Genomic DNA, 24,624 nt, shown 5'->3' on the forward strand with positions numbered 1-24,624 from the left:
CGTGGCCTGTTGCTCCGCCCCCATGCCTGGCAGTGCTTAACCTTCAATTAGGGGCCACTGGCAGTGCCGGCCGCCGATTAGCCGCTAATTGCCAGCACAAGCATACCGCAAACGTATGGGTCCATGCACATAGACACACACACAGGTTGTGCCTTGCATTATTGAAGAACAGCGCGGCTAATTACAGCAAAGCGTGAGCATAGACAGCAGGCAGGGAACACCCAGGCTCACCTGGATCTCTCACACACACACACACACACACCAGGATCTCCCTCACGCATGTGTGCATACACATACACAAACAAATCCATAAATATCAAACACACCCACACGCCTGCACCGACATATAACATTAGCACAGACATTTCAATAAACTAATGAAAACGTTGGGTCTCCCCCATTTGAAACAGCTCATTCAGCATGAGAGAGTTTGTGTTTGTGTATGTGTATGTGTGTATGCATGTGTTTTACAGAAACTTATTTCACTCACACACATTATATGGGATAGAAGTGATTTGTGCCTTAGATTTTCTCAGTTCAGATTTAGCGGGTGTGCCGGGACACCTCAGTGCAGACTCAGGACATCTGCACATGCTTTAGACGCAGGGACGGAAGATTTAAGAGGACGCCTGGGCCACATCTCACCAACCAGTGGAGACAGAGTAAGCGTGGAGAGGAGGAGCCTGCCTTTGTTAAAGCCAGATTGGTCATTACCCACAGGAGCAAAAGGCTATGGCCATTTTTGGTTGGAGGCTAGCACACACACAGCAAAACTCCACCCTCAGCCCACACTCCATCTTGGCACTCAGGCTTGACACTGGACAGGAGAGAGGAGCGAACGGGTCTGTGTGCATCCCGGGTCCAACGAGAACCTCTTTAGTCTTCACTGTCCTTTCCACAATCAGCTCAGCAATCTTTCTCCTTTACGTATGGAACGCAAGAACAGACACACACTCACACAAGCACAGATGCATAAATATTTGACAGGTTTGCCGTGTAGGCAAATTGGCAGCCAAGTGGAGTTTAGGCAGCAGAGGAAAGGTGCGGATCAGTGAGCTCCAGAACACACACACACACACACACACACACACACACACACACACTGCCCCCTCTGTACCCGAACAGTCTCCCACACTACACTACACTACACACACACAGACCGCCCCCTCTGTACTGTGCACTGCATATTTCAACCCAGCTGATTGTCAACAGCCAAAAAGCCACAAGCTGTCCCCTACTGTAGTGCCGTGGTTTCCTGAATCCCAGCAAACTGCTCAAAGAGAGTTATACTGTGTATGACTATGTATGTGACAAATAAACCAAACTTGAAGAGATACCTTCTTCACTGGCCCAAAACTACCAATGACCGCCACCCAAAACCCTTCCTCCACCACACTACTGCCAGGCGCTCCAACCACATGCCATCGATTTGAAATGCAAACATCTGTATTACCCAGAGAGTCATGTGCACTAGTCTTCCCCTGGTGGGCCACACAGGGAGGTGGGAGGGTGGAGGCGGGTCAGACATTATTGACATCACCAAGCCAAAGAGGCAAGGCCAACCACAGAAGCAGGGGGCCCACTGTCCGGCCCTTCCTGCCCCATTCCGAACGGAAAGGGCATGCGTGGAGAGGAAGTGGGTGGGTAGTGCGGGTGGAGGGCGTGGACCACCACTCCTTCGTGCTCCCTCGCCTCATTTTCCCTGCTAGGAGGCCCGGAGTCAGCCAAGCACAGCCTCAAGTGACTTTATTTGGTGTCTCTCTTCGTGTCTCCATCTCGCCCCCTCTCCCACCTGTGGGGTGGACGCGGGAGAAACTAACGCAGCGCATCCGCCACCTCCTTCAGACGCTTGTCTGCCTCCAGCGCTGGGTGTTAAACCGCAACATCTCTCCTCTCCAAACACACACACACACACACACACACACACACACACAAAGAGAGACTGAGAGAGAGGGAGACAGAGAGCTTCTGTGAGTTATCATTATGTCTCTTAATTAAAGACCAGTACTGGGACTCATTATGACATGCCAGTTTTATATTTAGAACACGCAAGCTAGCTAGGGGCCGTTATATTATTCAAGGCAACACACACACACACACACACAAGTCTTTTTGATCTACCACAACTTTCACTCATTCTCTCCTCCCTTGTGGCTTGAAGAGATGGAGCATAAAAAAGCCACATTCCTTAATAAACATGCACATGAAAACAACAGTAACATAGCAGTAAAACACACACACACACACACACAAAATGGAGCGCAGGCTACTGAACAAGTCACAATGCCTCTGCTTTTCACCTCTAGCACCGTGTGTTGGCCATTTCTAGCCACCCCCCACCCCGAGTGGTTCTTCCCTCCTTTCTGCATCTCCTCATCCTCTCACTCCATCACTCTTCATCCACCATCTCTCTCTCTCTCTCTCTCTCTCTCTCTCTCTCTCTCTCTCGCTCGCCTTGATTTCTCTCCCTGTCTCTTTATCTGCTCAGAAGAGCAGGCAGTTCTGCCGTCTCACTGTGCGTGCGTGCAATTTTTCTCCAGTGAGAGAATGCATCAGCGCTGTTGGAGTGGCTTGGGGCTGTAGACCCACAGCTGTTTTCTAAGGGGATCAGCCCAGTTCAGCACACAAGAGTGCTCACTGTCAGCGCTGGTCCCACACAGCAAGGATGGAAGGGGGGAATGAGGGAGAGAGAGAGGGAGAGGAAGAGAGGAGAGAGAGAGAGACAGATGGAGAGATGAGAAAGAGAGAGGGGAGGACAGACAGGTGCGGGTCCTGCGAGTCTGTGCGTTTGTCTACAGCAATGAGGCAGGTAAACAGCAGGACCTGTGCAGAGCTGCAGCCGTGGCGGTGTATCCTGCAGGGACCTGGGGGGTTCCAGGGCACACCCCCTGTACCCACAGGTACCTGACCGTACCCCATCCGACACGCACCCTCCAGCCCAGCCACATCTGTAGGCAAACAGGATCACACACGCTCACCTTCAGGACATCGCTTTGTTTCTCCCCTGCCCAGTGCCCGGAGTGAGCACTACCGGCTGAGTGACCTGTGTGTGCTGTAGATACAAAGCCTCTATGTATGTAGAAAACTACCAACACTCATCTTTAGGGAATATCTCTGCCCACTACTTCATTAAGTGTTTACGACATTAGTACTACCAGTATGCTAGCCCTACTAGCCACCTCCAGGGCGATGCACCCAATGGATGCTGCCGGCATTCGTACCCAACTCCCGCTGGTCCAGGATCAGCTCTCCACCTCACTGGATTGTCAAGCCAAAAGGCAACACTTATCTGAGAGCAGCGGAAAATCGACGCCGGCTTTGCTAGGCCAGCGTCCTCTTCTCTAATGGAGGGGATAAATCTCCCGTAATGGCTTCCTGATCTCAGACCACTGCACCACGCAGTGGTCCCTTGAGATCCCTGTGCGCATTTCCACAAACGAGCGAGCGGACGGGAGTAGGAAGCGCGAGGGCACCCAGAACTCGCTAATAGGCTAAGAGCGGCTCTCGAGACCCGGCCAGGGCCTCTCGACGCTCCACGTCCCGCCAGCTTTCCCCTTATACCCCCTCCTACGGGCGCCCCCTTCCCCGCCTCCGCCGTCCACGCCTGCCATCCCCCGTCCACAGGTGGACGAGCCGACCACAGACGGCCGAGAAGGAAGTGAGGAACCCGCCGCCCGGCTGGCAGAGCAGATACCTCCTCCCTCGTGGAGCCTCAAGATCATGGGCGCAGCTAGACGTAGCTTGTATTTGCATATTCCCCCTTAGGTGAGCTTAAAGAAATAACAGCATCATAGATGCCTCCATAGAGAGGATCACATGGTACACTTATTAGCGTTGAGAAGCTCTTCACACGCTGACGAGCGCTACTGCCGGCACAGAGCCAATCACAGAGTGACGCCAATGAGCAACGTGTGCTCTCCAAACCCTACTGGACGGTCATCCTCAAAAGGGCCGACACTCCCGGCCACAAGCTCTAGGCTATCTGGATAAATGGGCCGAGAACGTTGCTACCCGCCAGCAGGGCCCAGAGCCACGGGGAAAGGCCTGCCTTGCCAACAGGGTAAGGTCCACCACGCTCCTCAGACACACGGGGGGAACTGAGGATCAGCAAAGACTCGTGGGTACTGCGCCACGCCCACCACCTCAGCTGCAAACTTCAACACATCGTTAAAAAGTTGCCCTTCCAACTCTGACGAGGCTTCAGACTTCAGGCCAGAGACCTTGGCTGTGGATGCGAGTGAGGAGAAGCCTAGTTAGCGCAACAGCTACAGCACGAGGAGAAAACAAAACAGAAAATGGCTGCTTAAAAGTCAAGAGGCTCCGCTTTGAAACGTTTTGCATAATGGCTCCGTAGATGCCATATACCACTGTAATCATTCACGCTGCTGGTTTCCTCCTGGGTCTCCTACCCTCTCTCTGTTAGCGCAAATGAGATTCTTACTCAACAGTCCCTCAAACCTCATATTAAGAGGAGAAAAAAAAAAAAGAGTCATTCTCCAGGTCACGGCGCTCTGGAGTGAAAAGCCCATCCAGCCAGGCCACTTCGCACTGTTAATAACCACATGGCTGCATTTGCTGGAGCCACATGTTGACATTAAAAAGCAGACACGCTTCCCGGACTGACGCGACCGGATGCGGCAGTGGGGCGCGGCTGAGCCCGTCCGTCTGGGCCGACGGATACCGGACACGCGCGGGGCCCGTCACGCCAAAGGGGTCATTCCGGACAAAGGGGACCAAGGCAGCCTCAGAGAGTGTGACGAGCAAGGAAGCCAGAGATCGTCTCCGGAGCAGAACCAAAAACACAGCACTTGCACTGCAGAGTACAATACACGCAGTCTGGCCAATCCGAAAGCAGAAACTGACGCTTAGTTTTCAGTGAAACACATTGGGCTAAACAATGGTTAAATATTAAACGTAGTCAAATGGAGAAGTACTATTAAAAGACTAATTCAGTCCAGGACCGTCCCAACTGACCCAACTGTCCCAACTGAGAAAACTGACCCAACCTTTACAGCAAAACTTTTATGCACATGGTCCGACTGAGAGTACAGGCAGGAAGAGCCTATTAAAAGTACAATCTCTCAAATGTGGCCCAGATAACACTGCTCATATTCACAGTGGCACTTTAGAATAAATGGATTCTTCTTTCAGCTATGTCAGGGAGACAGTTGGTCTTCTCGTTCTCCCTGGACCTAACTCATCGATTCAAGGAATCGATTGGCTGTGGGGTCCGGTGATGTCGTTTGCAGCATGTTAATTAGCCGTTGATTGAATGCCTGTAAACACGGCTGCCTTGCTGGCCTGCAGGGGTGGGCCGCCTTCTCACCCTCCCAAACTCATCTTCCCACGATGAGCCGCAATCAAGCAGGCCATGACCCTAACAAAACACAGCTATCTATGTAATTGCATGCGCATATAACAATATATTACTTTTCCACCTTTATTGACAGACATTAGACATTCTGGAGACGACATTTCATATTGTAACTCCCCATTTGTGTCACTCTGACGGCTGGGACGTCTGGATGAGATGGCAAGCTAATTGGCTAATACAAATGCATGAAGCGCTAGCACTAAAGGAATGGCCCATGATCACTGAGAAGAGAAAATTAGAAATAAATGAATAGATTATTCTGGGATTATTCTGGGATTGTTCTGTATTGATGAAATTAGAATGTGACGGGCACGTTACAGTTGTCTTCCACTTGGCCGTGAAGTGAGGAAGCACTGAGAGCAAACGTGATGAAACCTGACGCCTCGGCGCCATGCCGTTTGCAGAACAATTCCAGACTAACGAAGCATGCATCATCCTCGCCCCTGCCCCCACCTCGAAATCCTCCTCCTCCACACACACAAAACCTCCAAACGCAGTCCTAGCTGACCCTCGGTTTGGCCAGCGCTATTGTGGGTAAGCCCACTGTAGAGGGCATGTGGCTATCAGGGCGAGCGGCCCAGTGTAAAAGTCATCCGCGTGCGGGACGAACATCACAAACATCGGCCGTCCCCCTCAACCCGTCATGCCTGCCTGTCTATTGGCTCTTCATAGTGTCAAACACCCTTCTGACCAATAAGCACACAGACAGGCGTTCCCTCTCTCTCCCTCTCTCTCCCTCTCTCACACGGGTTTCTGGCCTAACGAGTGCAGGGTGTGGGGTATGAGGACAGCACGCTTGCCCACTAACGGGAGACCATCTGGCTGACATGCTGTTTGTTCCACCGATCACTTTATTTTTGGCCTGCAATTAAAAGCACGTGGTACAGGGATGTCTGGGTGAGCGGCAATAGCATCAGCACAGCATGAGTAAGGACGGAGCAGGGGCCACCAAGATTCATCACACACACACACACACACACACACAGACAAAGCGCTGCTCTTTCGCTGGACTTGGAAACCTCATCGTCTTCTAGCAAAGAATCTCAGCAAGATTACTCAATCTCAGTAAGAAGAACAATTAGGGTGAACACCATTTAAAAACATAAAATGCCAACAACGATACAGAGCTGATAAATGGAACCAGGCCTTCCCGACACAAGGTCTCGGAGCTGTCGGGAGCAGAGAGGAGCATTCGGGATTGATTAACCCAACGTGATTAAGATATGGCAAAAGCAATTAGTTCAAACATGCGTACGTGGCTGAGTGACAACGACACAGCTCAGGAGAGACAGCCCCGCCATCGTTCTGCTGACTTCAAGGGCTGGAGATGACTCCAAAGTGTCTCAATTAATGCCGAGCCCATCTTTTCAGGCCTACACACTAATCAGCTGGGATAAATGGCTGTTAATACTTCTGCAAGTTTTTCCCCCCCATCTGCATTCTGCTTAATTAATTTAGAGTATCTAAAAATAAGCTCCAGTCCCCCCGAATAGTAGTAGCAAATGGTACAGTCCGATGGCAGCAACTCTATGTGATTCTAGGAAGAATAGAACACGTATTTCCGCGTGTATCGGGGTATACAGGTAGGGTATTGCTTCCTGAATGATCCTGAATCCGTTCTCATTCTTAGCTCATCATAGCAAGAAACCTTGTCGAATCCCTTCTAACAGCCGAGACTCGAGAGCTGTAAACGCAACCATCTCCTGACCGCGCGAGCACTTCCGCCCGCTGCCACGCCCTCGGTAGCCCTCCGGCAGAGACGGCCAAGGGGCGCAGCGGGCTAACGCGCTCTGCCCCCGAGGTCACCGAATTCAAATTGCTCGGAAGCCACATGCCGAAAGTCTCTCCGTAGCCCACAAAAGATGTTGACGGCGTTGCTAGGAGACAGCCTGTAATAACCTGTTTATCACATCCGTGCTCCGCGCGATGTCGCCGGCCGATACGGCCGCCTGCGTGGAAGGACGAGATGACCAGCAGTGCGCTCAGGTGCTGACTGGTCGCTCAACAGGCAGTTATCCAGTTGTCATGGCAACATCCCATGGAGTGGGTCCCAGCCATCGGGAAGGAAAGGAGGACACGCCGGTTATGAAAGCGGAAACCGAGGGCTCTTCAAACTCCACAGAAGCGTTTTCCCATCATTTGCATATTTTGTTTTTCCCAAACAATACCTTTACAACTCAGTGAGAGGAAATTCGTACCGCCCCATTAAAAATAACTCGAAAGCATGTTGCGTTCTCAACAACACACACACACACACACACACACACACACATCTGGTATTTGATCTTAATGTGCATCTGTGTGTGCTCGTGGGCTTTTCCCAGGTGAAGTGCTCCAGCCCTTGTTGTGAGGGGCTGAGACCTTTATGATGGAGAGATGGCCGCCCTCCCTCTGTCTAACGAGGAGGAGCCGCTGCCTCGGGGTGCTGCCCGGACCGCAGGGAATATTCTGCTTCCACTTCCCTCTTCTCGACTCCCCAGGTGCTCTCTCCCTCTCTGCTGCTGTACCTCACTATATATATATATATAAAAATTGTCAAGCATACTCACACCCAGGCTGCTATATATGTTAGTGTAAAAACACACACACAGAATTACCATGGAAACCCATGCCATACTGTGGGCAGCCACTTAGGGGATGTCTAGCACCTCTATCCCTCTCGATCTCAGTCTCTCACATGCACGCGCGCACGCGCCCCAGTAATGGAGACGATGCAGCATTACCGTTCCCTCCTGTTCCAGAGCTCTCTCATCCGTCACGCTTCCAGTAATCTGGAGATGCGTGTCCATGTCCGTCATACGCAACAACAGCACAGCTTACTCCGCTGGGTTCCAAACCGCCCTGGGAGCTAGAGACACGCCTCCGACACCCCGAGAAAAGAGCCCGAAGCAAACAAAACAAATAAACAAAAATAATCGCATTAGCTGGATTTAATCGACAACATAAATGAATTACGATAAACCCAAACACATACCAGACTACGACAGCGCACCATGGGGGGGGGGCGGGTTATCACAGTGAAAGATAGGGTAGTCCTTGGAAGAGTGATCTCAGGCTGTACTGCAGCATGGCTGGGCAGCTTCCGCGTTACCTAACCCTCACACATCCAGCAGACGGAGGAACGGCAGAGAGAACAAGCAGGAGATGGATGACCCAAACTCCCAGGCCAAGCCGAGTCGCTGAGCTGGGCACACTGGCACACACAGAACGAGTCGCTACACCGAGGGCTCCCCCCCGCCCCCCATCGTGCTCTCGTCAACTCTGCCAGTTAAAACTCTTCCACATTTCTATTTTAGGGAATCTCTGCGTCCCATCTGCAGCGCGGCCCGCGGGGGAATCGAGCCTGCCGGAGACGCACTTCGCTGGGAGCCGAGGGCTGGCACGGTTAACCCCATCTGGAGGTGCCCGCGTGCCAGCACCCGGGCGCCGAACCCTCCCTCCAACACCAGCCTGCCGGGGCCCATTTCTATCCGCCTGAGTCACGGTGCGGCAATGCCCAGATCAGCTAAGCAACCACAGCAGGTGCCACCTAGACCAGGCTGTTATGTGTGGGTATTCTACGTCCCGTAGCTTGTGTTTGATCAACTGGAGAACGGTGAGCTTTGGTCTGTTTAAAGGAACAAACTGAATATGAATTACCCCGCTCCCTCAGTGACCACTAGTGGACCTCCAGGCAATCTCCCATTTAAAAACATCTCTCCTCCGAAGCCAAAGGCATCCAGTGTGGGGATTAGTCCATTTCGCCGCTGTGTGAGTGCACGCATCGATTGCTCAAGGGAGTGGCTGAGATGCTCACGCCATGTTTACACAACGAAGGGGGAAAGCGCACGTCATTCTGGTCTCTCACACACACACGACTCGCCCCACTCTCTGTGTGCAGGTGACATCGCCCTTGGACATAGACTCATGGAACGCAGCGTAAGAGGGGCAAAATAAGGGGTCACCATGGCAACAGTCTTGGGCTGGTACGCAGGAAGCGAAAAGGCGGGGCAATAGGCACACAAGGGATTGGAGGGAAGGAAAAATGCAGAAGAACAGATTACAGATTAACTGTGTAAAGAGTTGCATATGGGAACATGAAAGAAACAGTGTAAATAAAGATATTACCATTAATATAAACCAGAGAGAGAGAGAGAGAGAGAGAGAGAGAGAGAGCAATAACCAAAGAGAGATGTATGAAGGCTGGCTCCGAGAGATCACCAAATGCAAGTTGCACATCTAATTAAAGAGATGTAAGAAGACTAGAAACCAATAGGCCTCAAAAAGGAAAGGTGTGTGTGTTTACTGTCAACACACATCCTACCTCTGGAGGAAGTGGCAGTGCCGCTGCTGGGGACCAAACACACAGCAGTGGGACGCTGCCCTGCTCTGAACATCGGTGGAAGGTCACCTGATCCCAAAGTGCAGACTTGCAAAAACAGCTCCATTCAAAAAGCAACGCAAAAGGAAGGGGGTCGTTCTTTCCTTTTTATATATTTATTTGTTTGTTTCTCATCACTGCAAGTGCCGTTACTGCCCCCGTGAAGCTCGGGGCCTCAGCGTTTTGATGAATGGTTGCTTGCTCCGTACCACCAATGCCAGGAACATTCCTGAAGCCTCAGATTTCTGGAGGTGATTCAGTACTGCCAATGCAAGCTATTACGTTCTACATAACGGTGAAAAGTTTTGGAGAAGTGGTCCAGTGAGTTGAGTCCAGTGAAAAAAAAAACCACACCCCCACCAGCCCGTACGCTCAGACACGGGCTGTACCTGGACACTGGGAGCCGTAGCGCTGCGCTATTTTCACTAAATTCAGATGCACATTTCCTGATGCACAACCAGTCCATGACAGTAGCACACATATGCACATGGACAAACTCACGCGCACAAACACACACCTTTCCTTTTTGAGGCCCATTTGTTTCTAGTCATCTTACATCTCTTTAATCAGATGTGTTACCGTTCCCTCCTTTTCCAGAGCTTTCTCATCTCCTCATGCTTCCATTAATGTGGAGATGCGTGTCCATGTCCGTCATGCACAACAACAACACAACTTACTCCGCACCTGGGTTCCAAACCGCTCTGGGAGCTAGAGAGGTACGTGAGGTATCAAAATACAGAAACGAACAACCATGCTTCCTGAGAGGAAATATCCCAAGGTCAATGGCTATATAAGATATTTCGGATTCCTCTTTCGATTAAAATAAATCCCCCACTTCCTGCACGGGTCCGAGGAACGCCGTGCCACTCCGCAAGCAACAGAACCGAAAGGGAAGACAAAATCCCGCCTGCGACCCCTGGAATCTGGGATTTAGCAGACATGGAATGTGCAGACAGCACCTGCAGACCAAGGTGCCTGTGTCACACAGCACACTTGCGGCGGCATCCCATGTGTCGTGGCCGCTGCTCCGAGACACCCTACTCGCCGTATGACATCACCATACGCCCCAGTCAGTGGTCCCTTAGTGATTGTAATGGTGGCTGAAGAGCAGGTGTGTTCTCAGACCAAGCAGAACCTTAAAACGCTCATTGCAGGCTGTTGTTCCGCTACACACTCGTGCAGCGACGGTGTTATTTGTGCACGTTCACTTGTCTGGTTCAGCCGGATCTGAGACTGCACAACTACACTTCCCCATCTCATCCTCCGAGTCCCATCATGCAACATTGTGAAATTCCCTGCCCTTCTATTGACCAATGGTGCAGGCCTTGCTGCAATCACTCACAGATATCTGCTGAAGTGGAGATATGTGAGAAGAACGCACAAACACCACCTTACATGCTACTAACACTTCTGTTTGTTTCAGGTTTCTGGCTCCACATATTCAATATATGTGTGTGCTTGCGTGCGCGCGCGCGTGTGTGTGTGTGTATGGTTTTTTTTGGTTTCAGTTTTCTGATTTCATGTATGCACTGTGTGTGTGTGTTTTAGCTTTCACACTCACTTTGCGCTCCTTGTCTCCGTATTCCAAGCCGAGGGTGTCCATTGCACGGACGATGGCTGCCAGGGACTGGATGGTGTTACTGTAGACCACAGGCTTGTACTGCTTCACATCATCCCCAGAGAAGCCATCCTCATGGATAATCCTACACACACACACACACAGGTTATTAAAGAACATGTATCGACTTTAACCCACATTTACAGGAACACTCCTCAACTCCACGTCATGTCAGTATTTGGCGAGTCAAGTAAAATGGCTGCCGGCACACGTGTGTGTGTGTGAGAATGCACAAGCTCACTGTGTGACAGAAATTCTTTAGCCACTCTACCAGGAGTGAGTCAGGCGCTGTCCCACTGAGACACCCACTGAAGGCCACAGCGCTCTCAGAGTTGGAATTAAAACACTCTACCAAGGCCATTACCAAGACTTCAGATCTCTAGGCCACAGATATAGAGTGTGCGCGCGTGCTTCTGGTTTCTAGACTCAATCTAAACAAATAAAGTGAAAGCGGATATCGCTCCGCCCTCGAGGCTTATCTGTTTAATAAGGGAATATCTGAAATGAAGGAAGAGAGGAAGCCACAAAGAGAGAGGAATAGAGTGGGACAGAGAGAGGAAAAGAGTGGGACAGAGAGAGGAATAGAGTGGGACAGAGAGAGGAAAAGAGTGGGACAGAGAGAGGAATAGAGTGGGACAGAGAGAGGAAAAGAGTGGGACAGAGAGAGGAATAGAGTGGGACAGAGAGAGGAATAGAGTGGGACAGAGAGAGGAATAGAGTGGGACAGAGAGAGGAAAAGAGTGGGACAGAGAGAGGAATAGAGTGGGACAGAGAGAGGAATAGAGTGGGACAGAGAGAGGAATAGAGTGGGACAGAGAGAGGAAAAGAGTGGGACAGAGAGAGGAATAGAGTGGGACAGAGAGAGGAAAAGAGTGGGACAGAGAGAGGAAAAGAGTGGGACAGAGAGAGGAATAGAGTGGGACAGAGAGAGGAAAAGAGTGGGACAGAGAGAGGAATAGAGTGGGACAGAGAGAGGAATAGAGTGGGACAGAGAGAGAAGGGGAGAGCTACTCAGTGTTCTGCACTTCTGATCTTTTTTAATCGCTGCAATAAAAACACACTACCTGTCACTGAAACATGCTGCAACTCGCCAAGATCAATTGTGTGTGTGTGTGTGTGTATAAAACAAGTATTTGGCTGTTATGGCTTCAGAAGTTCACTGGAATACGTGTGTGTCTGAAGTGCCTCCTCTCTCTGTCTCTCTACGTCTCTCATTGAATAATTGCCATTATCCAATATCATTTCAGTTTTCTGTTTGTTTATAATACACACAAATGCCTGCTTGTAATCCAGGGCGTGGGCTTCCAGATCAGGAAGGGGTAAAGCTCCACTCTCTGCCCACATCAGAGGCCTGGTTTGGGAGGCACAGGCCACAGCGGATCTCCTCCTAACCTGCTTTCTGATTCGAGTTGTGTGTGGAGTGTAGCGCCAGTGAGCTGCATTTAGACAAAAGGGCCGTCGGTGTGCATTACTCTGGCTCTCATTGTTATCGTCAGTGGTTGCATGGAACAAAACGACATTAAATGAAACGGGATTTGCAGAGAAAGCCGAACAACTCACATCAGCTCCCGCTAGCTTTGCCTCGTCAGAAATAAAAAGATTTTCTCCTCCAAATCTGAGCACCCACTACCACACCCCTACCCTTGGCACAGTCCGTGGAGGCCGCGGAGGGTTGGCACAGTCCTGGCAAAGCAGACAGGTAGACGGCAGCTGGTGTCTCAGGTGAGATGGGAGCAGAGCGTGAAGAAGCCTGTGCCGCATGGGCACAGGTGCAACCAGGAAGCTGTTCGTGATGGGAGGGGTGGAGATGACTGCAACACCACCACCTTCCCCGGTGAATGTACGCACAGGAACGGCAACGCACGCACACAAGAAATAAGAGGATGCCTCATATTTGACTGGCGGTAAACTCTGCAGACCAACAAGAACACCTGACAATTCAGAACAAAAACACAGAACTAAAACACACCATGCCTGTGTTAAAGATCCATGCAAGCTGAACAGTGATTCCACACATTACACAATCCTCCATAACCCACACGTAACCTTTACCTGTGCAAGCCAACAAAACATCAAAACATTACAAGTAAGTCAAGACGGCTGCGTGAACGATGACAGTCTCATCTACGCAAGTCTACGCAACGAGCCTCAGGGCGGTTCTGGCACTCTTAGCTCACTCTTAGTGTTCAGTTATGTTTCGGGTCTTCTGAAAGAGCAGGACAGACAGAGTCCCAGGAGAGAAGGCCTGCATCGATCTGTTTCACACAAGAGCCTGAAAAGGATGCATTTCCTGTGCCACACACACACACACACACACACACACAGACAGAGATACTAGCTTACTGCCTAAACTGATCTAACACCTGTATGACTACCAGCACAAGTAAGTGTGCAAGCGTGTGTGTCTGTGTGCTTGTGTGTGTGGTTGCATGCGTGGGTGGGGTTTTTTTGTTTTTTTTACGACTGCGCTACCTGTGTGCGTGGGAGCTCCCCATGAGGGCCACAACACACACCTCTATATTTAGAGCTGCGTTTGCTGAGCGCACACAGCGGTTCATTTACAGGTGACTTTGAGACGCGGACGTTCTCGGGTGCGCCTAGGCAACTGCTCCACCAATCGCACACAGCCCTGAGTCAGCAGCAGAGCTGGTGCCTGTCTACCTGCTCCTAGACTTCCCACCACAGCCACACTCTGCCTTGAAGGAGTCGGTAGGCTTGGCTCTACGCATATTTCTAGGAGGAGGAACACATTGTGAGCCTTTTGTTTCACACATACCACGCCATTTGGTAATTATCTGCTCCACAGCCCCAGCAAACTAGCACAGTTTGGTCAGAGAACAACAACAAAAAAAACAAAAAACAATGATAATGAAAAACCTTTTTTTTTTAAATAATAAAAATCATTTGGAATGCCAAAAACAGACAAGATAAACTAAAAGCCACCTATAGACCACCCAGCTATAGACCACCCAGCATTAGACACTATAGAGTTATAGACGTCCCAGCTGTAGAAAAAAAAAAACGGAAAAGGAGCAAGGTCCTACAAGGCCGCAAGGAATGAGGCGGAGAATTATGATGTGGTGTGTGTGTGTGTGGCTGGGGGGGTTTAGGCTACGTAATCTGGTTCATCTTGGCACTGGGCACACTGGCATGTTCATAACAGCGAAAGATAACTCAGAGTCCCTACACTTCCCTATATGCCATGAAACCATCTGCTATTTCAACCTGTTTGCTTTTTGAAGGTTCCCACGTCCTATGTCCCTGTGTGTGTGTAGCTCAGTAGCAGTCTAGAACTATGGACATATCCACTTACTGTGGCCACTGAATCTATGAGAGATTGCGACTATATCAGTTCCTCTTATTGACCGTGCTGCCGAGTGGGAGCTGGAGAAGTGGGAGGACCCAGGCCTGTCATTCTGAGGTCTAGAGCTGAACCAGGACAAAGAAACCCTGTTCTGGGTGTGTGTGTGTTGGGGAGAGCGAATGTGGTGCTTGTTAGAGAAACACACACACACGCGTGCTGATGTAACCCCGGCGAAACCCTCTGCGCACAAGCGCAGGATCCGCGACACTTCAGGAAAAGACACAGTCTAAAAGCCCGCTAACATAATGAGAGTGTGCTTTTGACAAGCTGCAAGAGGCTGAGGAGTGTTGAACTCGTGACCTCGGGGAGCCTGGGAGTCGCCACCGGACACCCCCCTACTCCACAGCGCATCACACCAACAGCTCACCCCAAACACGAAGGGATGAGGTAAAACAAGAACACACACTTCCCCTCGGCAGTAAACACAAACATAACTGTTAACAATATCATAAACATAGACTAAAGTAAACTTATATTTGTTTATACATTTTTTTTTGACACTTTAAGCACGAGGTTTTATTGCCCAGCTTACACCTAAAGATAACCGTTAACCATGTTGGGCAGGTGTGGTGTCTCCACTGGCCCACCGATGGCTCATCTCACACAGCTAATAAACTAAGGCAACCGCCCTTAAGATGACATCAGGGATTCCCCCGAGAAGAAGGCGGAGGCAAGTTGACCAATGGCATGACACGTAGCGCCGTAGTACCCAGCGCAGCACACGCAGCTGCTCAGGAGCCATTCCAGGCCCCAGGTGGGGCCCGTGGTGGACAGGAGGGAGGGGTCTTCTGGTCTTCTCCCGCACAATCTCCCTGCAGCTGAACTTTTTGTCTCAGCGTGGAGGCATGTGGGCAGAAGATACGTTGAGGAAGTCAGAACTGAGCGAGTCTTTAAAGAAGGGGGGGGTGGGGTAGAAAAAAAAAATCATCTTGATCTAGAAAGCCTGTTCTGTTCACGCATGAAGACTTTCACTTGCCTGAGTGTGCAGTGTGGGCATGTGTATGCACCTCAGGGAAAAAGAGCTGGCTAGAGTGATCTCCTGCTGACAGTTGTTATAGAAAGAACACACACACAAGCACAGCAATCTTTGACCTGTAACCTGGGGTGAATATGCCGACACGCACATACATGCATATTTACACACACACACACACACACACACACACACACACACACACACACTCTTATTCCCACACAGCACTAACGTACAAAGGTCTGGAACCTCAACCCAACAGCTATGAGTATAAGAGTCAATGATTAGGTCTCATTGACTGCCGATACACACCAGCCCTACTCAGATCAATCAAACCACACAGACGCCAGCGTCCGCTGCACACAGCTACCACAGGTGCAGCAGAGGTTTAAACGTAAAACAGACACGCACGCGCGCATGCCACTCGCCCCAGCTCCTGCGTCTCTGCCCGTTGGGCATACGTCGTCAGTAAGAGCTTCGCTTTGTCCTGATGCTGCTGTCATCACACCGGCCGGACGCCGTCGGAATGCCAGGACACAGCTCCTATTTATAACCACCGCAATCTGAGTTCTGCTTCGCCCAATCTCCCCAACGCCTCGCAGGTCAGAGCCTCCCCCCCCCCCACATCCACCTCCCCACCGCGTTACAGACCCGCTGGCCAGGAATCAAATCATCTCCTCCCCCTACATCAGATCACATGACCACTTCCATTAAAGGCCCTCATGAGCACAGAAGGACTGCGCAGCAACATGCGAGCCCACAAATACCAGTCCTCCTCTCTCTCTCTCTCGCTCTCTCTCTCTCTAGCCCTCCCCCTCTCTCTCTCGCTCTCTCTCTCTCTAGCCCTCCCCCTCTCTCTCTCTCTCTCTCTCTCTCTCTCTCTCACTCTCAAACTATTGCCCCAAGTCCTGGCAATGCTGAAAGTGATGTCCACGGGGCCTGGAGCGTGGAGGGGGTGAGAATACGGTCTAGACATATCCCCGCGCCACACGTACAAATATTCTGACCGTGGGTATTTGGATTATTTCAACCACCGTGTCCTTACCTACCTGTGTAATTTCACCTGGGAGAGAAGGCTTGAGCAATGAACCGCAATGGAACTGGGGTGTAGAACAACACGCTGGGAACTAATATGGAACTGACACTAGGCTATGGAACGGATATTCCATTTTTGTTTCATACAACCATATTTTAAAATTTTTTTACTTGTAGATCCAAAAAAAAAAGTTGTTTTATTTTTTGTAAAAATATATAATTGATATATATTGCATGCTTTTTCAAAAACATAAACGTATAGACAGACATAAATCTATGCTGTCTGTCCGCCCTGCTTACGGCCTACCCACCACAGCCCCGGGACACGCCCACTTTTCCTCTTAATCACAGTATCTATCTGTGCCCCTCCCCCTCTCAGCACATCCCGCACGTTTGACATCCGCTAATTATGGTAGCCACTCATCTCCATGACAGCAGCATAAGAGGAGAGGGTGGAAGAGATGGAGAGATGGAAAGGAGGGAGAGGAAAAGATAAACACCACTCTTGGTGTTACCCAGAATGCCGCGCAGGCCACCTGAGCAGCAGGTAGTGTTCCGTCTGCACCTAGCACTTCCCATGCCTTATCTACTATCCATGGTTTCCGCACCATTTCCCATAAAGTGATGATTTCTCCAGCTCGATCGTTTCTCAGGAGATTACTGGAACCCGATGGCTGGGGTTTGTGAAAGGGAGAAGTGTGCCCGAAAGAGAGCAGAAGTGCTCCACCCTGACTGCGCCTGTGACGCAGGAACGATAGCCACCATTACACACATCTGCAATTATGCTTCAGTTAAAAGTAGCTTGAGTAAATGTGTGTGTGTGTGTGTGTGTGTGTGTGTGTGTGTGTGTGTGTGTGTGTGTGTGTGTGTGTGTGTGTGTGTGTGTGTTTAGGCAATGCATGTATACACAGGCATCCCAGGGGCCAAGGGCCACTGGGAACCGGTTGACAAGTTCCAATTTAGAGTCACACGTGCGTGCACGCGCACACACACACACACTCCCCCCAGGTAAATCTAACTCTCTCACACACACACACACACACACACACACAGAAGAAAACAGTCACAACCAGCTGCAATTAACGTCTTCCAGCACCTCCACACAGCATATCTACAGCGGCATGCACAAAACAGGAGCGAACAGGTGCTGTCAACACCCACACAAACCTGTTATTTACACTGAGCTGTGTGGCAAACGCGCTCGCTGGTGTTTAAGGGCTTTCTTTACTTACATTAGCACATGGTATTTTGACACTCTCCCTCAAAGTGGTTTAGAATTAAAGAAGGATTTTACAGTCCAAATACTGCATGCGTTAGTATTACACAATGGTTATGTAGCAATTAAAATCAAAAGCCGAGATATTTTAATACTGGCTAAAGTTTTCCTGGGCTTGTCTGATGCCATGTGACCAAGTGGCACGAGCCTAAGCCAGCTGATTGTGGATCAGGGCAGTGCACAGATCCACATGTCCTCCTCGATAAAGCACTTTTGTGTGGGCCTGTCTGAGGCTGTTCTGAGACCTTCTTATGTATCCCAGTACAAACACCTCAACAAGACAATGGAGCTTTGTCTCCAACGCTGCCAGAGCTCTCAACACATCAGCAGCATGTGGACACACACACACCGAAGAAATGCATGCACCCACACGGAAGCACACACACCCGTGCACGCATGCACGCACACAGAAACGCACACCCACCCACACAAATGCGAACACACAACGAGGAACTAAAGAAAGGTAACGCTGCAGCTTTAACACCCTTCCGGCATTCATCTCATCTCCCTCTGCGCGCAGGCCCTGCGGCAGCCGCGTCCTCTCTGTGGTCAGGATCGGGCGACCCCACAACCACGGGAAATTCAGAAAAACTTCTGTGCGCCAACCTGTGCACTGGAGTGAAAAACCGCTGCCCCATAATCACCTACAGCAGCTCTGCCTGCCTGTCCGAGGCTCCGGGCCACAGCACGATGATGGATGGCGCTCCACTGTTTGGACTTAGTTTAGATGGGGTGGAGGGGGTGAGGGTGCCTGGTGAAGAGAAAGAGAGAAAACTACACTCTTCCAGCCTTGCACGAACGACATCTGCAATTACATATGCAATTACAGAGTTGTCGATATCTACAGAAGAGGCTGGGTTGAGTTGGTGATGGTCCCCTTTACCAGCACGCCGTGAGTCAAGGCCCGGACAGAAATCTAGGAGTGGAGCAGGGTGACTAACGAGCACGCAGGAACGGTGCAGCAACTGGGTGCATGCACATGGGACACCGCCAGGGTTTTACTGATACTGATCTTTTACCATTCCTCTGTCATCGAAGAAGCACCATGATGGGGCATTTTGCATTGCCGGTTAAAACTGTCCATCATGCAAAGAGGATGCAAAAAAGTCAGACCGCTCCAGCAAACACACGCGTGCGCCCGCACACGCGCACACACACACACACACACACTTATTTCAGAAACGGGAGAGAAAAAAACAGAGAGAGAGAGAGAGAGAGAGGTCCACTGTCCTGCAGGATGCAGTCAGGCTGAGGATGTGACACTAGCATTAGGTGCCTGGGAACCGAACACACGGAAGCCGTCCGCTCTCCTTTGGACCCCTCAAACTCAGTCACTTCGGCTGAGAGGCACACCGAAAGGCCCCTCAGTTAGACATGGGGAGGCCGAGAGAGGAGGAGGGAAAGACAGTAGGAGTGCAGTCCTGTTTCACCTTGCAGACAGCAGGCCAGTATTTCACCACATGCCATGTTACATCATAGCTCCTTCCTTCTCTGTTCCTAGATAATGACTCAGAGTTTCCTCTCTCTCTGTTCCGCACACACACTCGGTAGCTGGATGGTACTTCGCAGCCGTATCCACCGGGCCATGCAGGCCTGCTGCAGCCAGGCCCTCACAACCCGCCAACGTGCTGCACCCTTCAACCTCGGCATCGGAGAAACGCACTTCCTCATGAAGGAGAAACAGGAACTACTGAAGAGCATGTGGCCAGAGAACTGCTGGGGCCATCTGCACATGACCTCAAGTGCACATGCCCACACACACACACACACACACACACACAAGCTTTCTATATGATCACCCAGATTTCTTCGAACATATGATGTCAAACAGTTTTTGGTTTACCAAGCACCCAGGCCAGACATTATTAGTCACATGTCCCTGCCTGGCTGCACTCTTACGTCATATCAAACCCGTAGCTCAACTCTTTTACTTAGGAGCAACAAACACGCACACAGTCTGTGACCAACCAAAAAAAAAATCTCCGACAAAAGTTGAGTAACTGCTGCCACTGATATAACTGCATGCAGCAGAAACCAAACTGGCGGTTACAGCACGGTGCAGAGGCGTGGTCTTCACCATGGACACCGCAGGAGTGCTGCAGCTCAGTGCTAGCGACGTCCCATCCCCGAGCGAGAGCAGCAGACAAGGCCTTTACTCTCTGCCTGGCGGTATCGGTGAGAGGTGCCACCAGACCCACGCTTGCTGCCGAAGCACCACGATACCGACCACCCCAAAGCCAGCGAGTTATGCTGACAAACATGAGTCTAGCCCACTGCCAGAGAAGGGCCATGCATTTATGTAGCACAGTCCATCATAGCGCAGTCCATCATTGCACAGACCATCATAGCAGCGCAGACCCTCACAGCACAGACTTTATACAAAATGTCTGACAGAGGCCTCTTTGGTAAAAGACTATATGCAATGCTTTCAACAGCTCGGTCCACTGAAAGCAGCCAAAGCAAGCTGATAATCTTAAAATTAAAATAGCTAAGAAAGTTAATAATTTGTTGTCATGGATACCACAGTGACCATATGATCCAATCCCAAAAAATAGAGTCTAGTTCTGATCATAAGACAAGTTGCACTATACCACGCCTATCGGGTCGGACTTCAGCATGCAAACTTGAACAAGACCAAGTTGGTTTCGTTTATTTGGGGTGGGGGGGGGGGGCACACGCTACTCAAACTTCTATAAAGAGGAAGTAATCAGCATTAGCACTTAGCTACATTTACAGTTCCCAGCTGTCTTCTTACCGCTAGGTGCACCTGTGGACGTGCAGAATATTTTGTTATGCGGGACAAAGAAGTGGCCATCCAATAATCTGAGCTCCATGGCTCAGAGAGACCGGCCTTCCCTTTACAGGCTGAACTGTGCCATTTAGCTCGCCACAGTGTTTAAAACACAGCCATATTGCAGGAGCCACTTTACAAAAAAAAGGCTTTAAATCATACCCACTGTTCCAAAGGACCAATGGAGGTCAGCTTTTAAGGGATGAAATATCTAGCAGGCTTGTATTAGCTTTCCCAGGCAAAGGCCACACAAATGACAGAGAGTAGAAAAGAGCCAATATTGACATAACCCTGTTATGAGATAGGGATTTGATGTGCAATCTGACCATTTGATCAGACATATGGCTCTCATACGGCTGCACTGTGAAAGATGACAGGATTGGACTGGACACGTTTCTTTTTAACGTAGACATAAGATGTTATGTCTACATTAAGTTAGCGATCATACCCAGTTAGCACGGCCAAATCCCTTCCTTTAAAGGCAATGGGTAAGGACACGTGACCTCTCAAGGGTCTATGGTACTGTTCTCCTTCCACCTAATATTCTTAACACTACACACACATATACAAGAGACTCTCACTTAATTTCTCTACCCCCCCCCCCCCCAGGTCTGCACACACACACACACTCGTACTCCCCAGCAGACTTAAAAACTCCTGCTCACATGCTGAGAACATGCCATAATCACAGGGTTCACAGACACCACCACTTTCCATCCCCCCTCTTTCTCCCTCTCTCTCTCTCTCCCCCTCTCCCTCTCTGATGAAACTTGAACTTCACTGCTTCATGCCAAATTGACCCACATGCTGCTTTCAGTCTCATCATCCCACCCTTCACTCACCCCCAACTGTTTCCCCAAGATGAACCTTTACCTCGAGAAAGAAATCTTCATGATCATATATAAATACCCAAAATACCGAAATACTCAGCTATGAGGTGAACGTTCTATCGCTATTTTTAAAGACTGCATTAAGCATGAAAGCTTTTTTATGTAATAATCTTCTCAATGATGTTATCAGTCTTGCCAAACCTAAATTTAAAGCTTGAGAACCCATGTAATGATTTTATTTCTTTCTTGTATAACAATAAAAAAATTATCTACTCTTTATTGGTGAAACAATATTTCATAAGCAATTTGAGAATTGCTGGCTCCTTGCCCTGTAGCTATATACAGTGAGTGAGTGTAAGTGTAAGTGTGAGTGTGTGTGTGTGTGTGTGTGTGTGTGTGTGTGTGTGTGTGTGTGTGTGTGTGTGTGTGTGTGAGTGTAAAACCGCCTTTACCACGCTAAGAACACACGCGCTGACGTGCAAATCCACCCTGTCCTTCCTCCTCTCCCGCCTGGTCTAATGATTTCAGCAACGGAAATGCCCGAAAACATCCGAAGAGAGACGACTACGCGGATGGGCTCCGCTGGGCGCTGTCCACCACTGAAGTCGCCTGAAAGTCTTCGATCCGGTGTTACTAAAGCCGTAAATCCTCACGAAAAAAATAAAGATGGAGAATTCTATCAATCGCGACGACAGAATGGGACGTATCGTGATAGCACAACAGGTTAAACGACGGGCCAAAACTGCGATGTATAGTCGAGGCTACTACAGAAAATGGCAGGTTCCTGCAAACACTTGAGATTAGGCTGCTCATCCCCTCCTCCGTACATTTAAAGCACACGTAGTGTATGTCGTGTAAACCTGTAAGTTCGTTATCCGTCTCACTGCGGTACAGTGCAGCAGGCGATTCAAATATGGCACCTAAAGACACCGTTCAGATGATAAAGATGCCAAGCAGCCTCGGCTAGGAAACACCCCCCAGACTGGCCTTAACAGGCCGGACTGGAGTGGCTTTCATCGATGTAGATGTTGTGCTTGAATATTATTGGCTCAATTAAAAAAACACACACACACACACACAAGTTAAGGTGTAAGCACTTTTGCTGCAAATCTGTGCTCCAGCCTTCCCGTTTAAAGACCACATCACCACCAACAGCCTGCAGCGTTATGTGCAAGACCCATGCACCATTATGGAGGCAAGGACCAGTCACTGCGCGCTATGGACAAAGAAGAACTCGGGTATCAACCATGGGACACGACAGAAAAATCAACGATACGTGAAGTCTCTCACAAATACCGTATTTGCCCATCGCAGCGCTGCCGTATCCTACGGCACCCAAACCCACTCCCTATAAATAAAGAGCTGGTATATTTCCATACTCCAGACTCACTGCAGGACCAGCGAGATGGGAGGGGGGAAATGGATCTGATGAATTTTAACTGGAAGGTTGACCGGCACACGGCCGGAAACGTTCACGGTATAGGTCTACTAAGTGTTTGCCGTTCAGCACCATTTTCGTGAACAGCACGTCGACGGTGGTATGCCCGTCAAATGGAAGGCGCGGCACCTCAATGCCTTTAACACGCGTCAAAGCCGCGGCCAGTGGGGGGAGCGCATGTGTCCGTGATGGGTGAGGACTCCTGGAAAATATGGCGGAGCTTAGAATAAACGGGGTGTGTGTGTGTGTGTGTGAGAGAGAGAGAGAGAGAGAGAGAGAGAGAGAGAGAGAGATCGGAGTATCCATTCACTGAGAAATCTCATTAAAATCGTAGAACTTACTTCATTTGTTTCACGATGGTACTTTTACCAGACTCCCCGGCCCCTGTTGACACAAGAGACACAAGGGAATAAGATTGTCTGCGACGACCGAAGTCCAAACCATTTAAAACGGAATATTTTTTTTTATACGACATCTGGACAGCGCAGCCTACAGACGGAATGAATCGGTGACCGGAGAGCAGGTCCGCTCCCCGGGATGCGGTGCTTTACCTAGCAGGAGTAATTTCACATCCTTGGCTGCAGTGATTCCGTCCTCTTTCAGGTTTTTCTCGATGGCTTTGCTCCTGTCCAAAGCCGCTCTCTCCTCGGCGCTCAGTGTACATCCCATGACTAGACGAACCTCGGCGTTTTTCCCTCTCCGAAATAGTCAAGGAGCGAAATAACGAGCAATCCGTTTTTTTCTCCTCGGTATTTCTTCCTTATCCCTTCTCCTAGGCTGCCTAGCGCTCTCGCTCGCTCTCTCTCTCTCTCTCTCTCTCTCTCTCGCCCTCTCTCTCTCTCTCTCTCTCGCTCACTTTCCCTGTCGGCTAAAGCATTAAAAATCCCGCAAAAGGACAAACGGTGAAAGGTGCGAGGTTTGAAACGTGGAAAAGGCTTTTCTCCGTCCTGGAGGGGGTAATGGGATGTCTCTCTCTCTCTCGCTCGCTCTACTGGGCGGCTGCGGGCGCTCGCATCGTTCAGCGTGCTCACAATGGAGGGGTCGGAACGGAGAGGAGAGGGCGCGAGCGCGAGCACGCGCCGGGCTACGATCGCGCTGACGTCAGGAGCATGCGCGAGCGAACGGGCACGCTCGAGGCCGCGGTGCCCCGGCCGTGCGCCGATAACGTGGCCTGCAGCTGGTTCCACGCTACGGAAGGGAGACGGTGGTCTTCCTTCTACAAAACATCGGCGTTTTCCATGAGCGTAAAGGTTTGCCCGCGTGCGTGCATGCATGCATATGCGATGCAACGCTGGGGTTGCAGGGTGCAACCGATACGGGCGGGTCAAAGCCCGGTTCGTTTGGAAGGAACAATTTAGCACTGGGGCAGGATGAATAACGAGCGCCGAGATGTGGTCGGTGACCACACCTCTCAAGTTTAAATTAGCGAAAAGTTTAAAACGACGAAAACAAGTCGTATTCAGTTACTCACGATTTTTGTCACGTCATCTTTTCAATAAAAAACAAGGACAGATTCGTAAATATTGGGGGGGTTTTGTTTGGGATTTTATTTTTTATTTTTTTTG

At 50.2% G+C, this 24,624-nt stretch overlaps 1 protein-coding gene across 3 annotated transcripts in view; it reads right to left on the bottom strand.

Annotated features, from left to right (window-relative positions):
* gnao1a (guanine nucleotide binding protein (G protein), alpha activating activity polypeptide O, a) overlaps window positions 1-24,114 on the bottom strand; it is a 61,685-nt gene extending 37,571 nt beyond the window's left edge. The window contains exons 1-3 of one of the 3 annotated variants that reach the window (XM_035525055.2): window positions 23,611-24,113; window positions 23,401-23,443; window positions 11,296-11,437 (exon numbers count right to left, since the gene is read on the bottom strand). In XM_035525055.2, coding sequence (XP_035380948.1) covers window positions 11,296-11,437; window positions 23,401-23,443; window positions 23,611-23,728 — 303 coding nt within the window. In that variant the 5' untranslated portion in view covers window positions 23,729-24,113. Of the gene's footprint in view, window positions 1-11,295; window positions 11,438-23,400; window positions 23,444-23,610 lie in introns of all 3 variants that reach the window. The other 2 variants (XM_035525054.2, XM_027003943.3) reach the window with 2 other exon arrangements.
* Window positions 24,115-24,624: the final 510 nt, after the last annotated feature.

The sequence above is a fragment of the Electrophorus electricus genome, chromosome 6 (genome assembly GCF_041902795.1).
Source record: "Electrophorus electricus isolate QZ-2024a chromosome 6, ASM4190279v1, whole genome shotgun sequence".
Classification (NCBI taxonomy): domain Eukaryota; kingdom Metazoa; phylum Chordata; class Actinopteri; order Gymnotiformes; family Gymnotidae; genus Electrophorus; species Electrophorus electricus.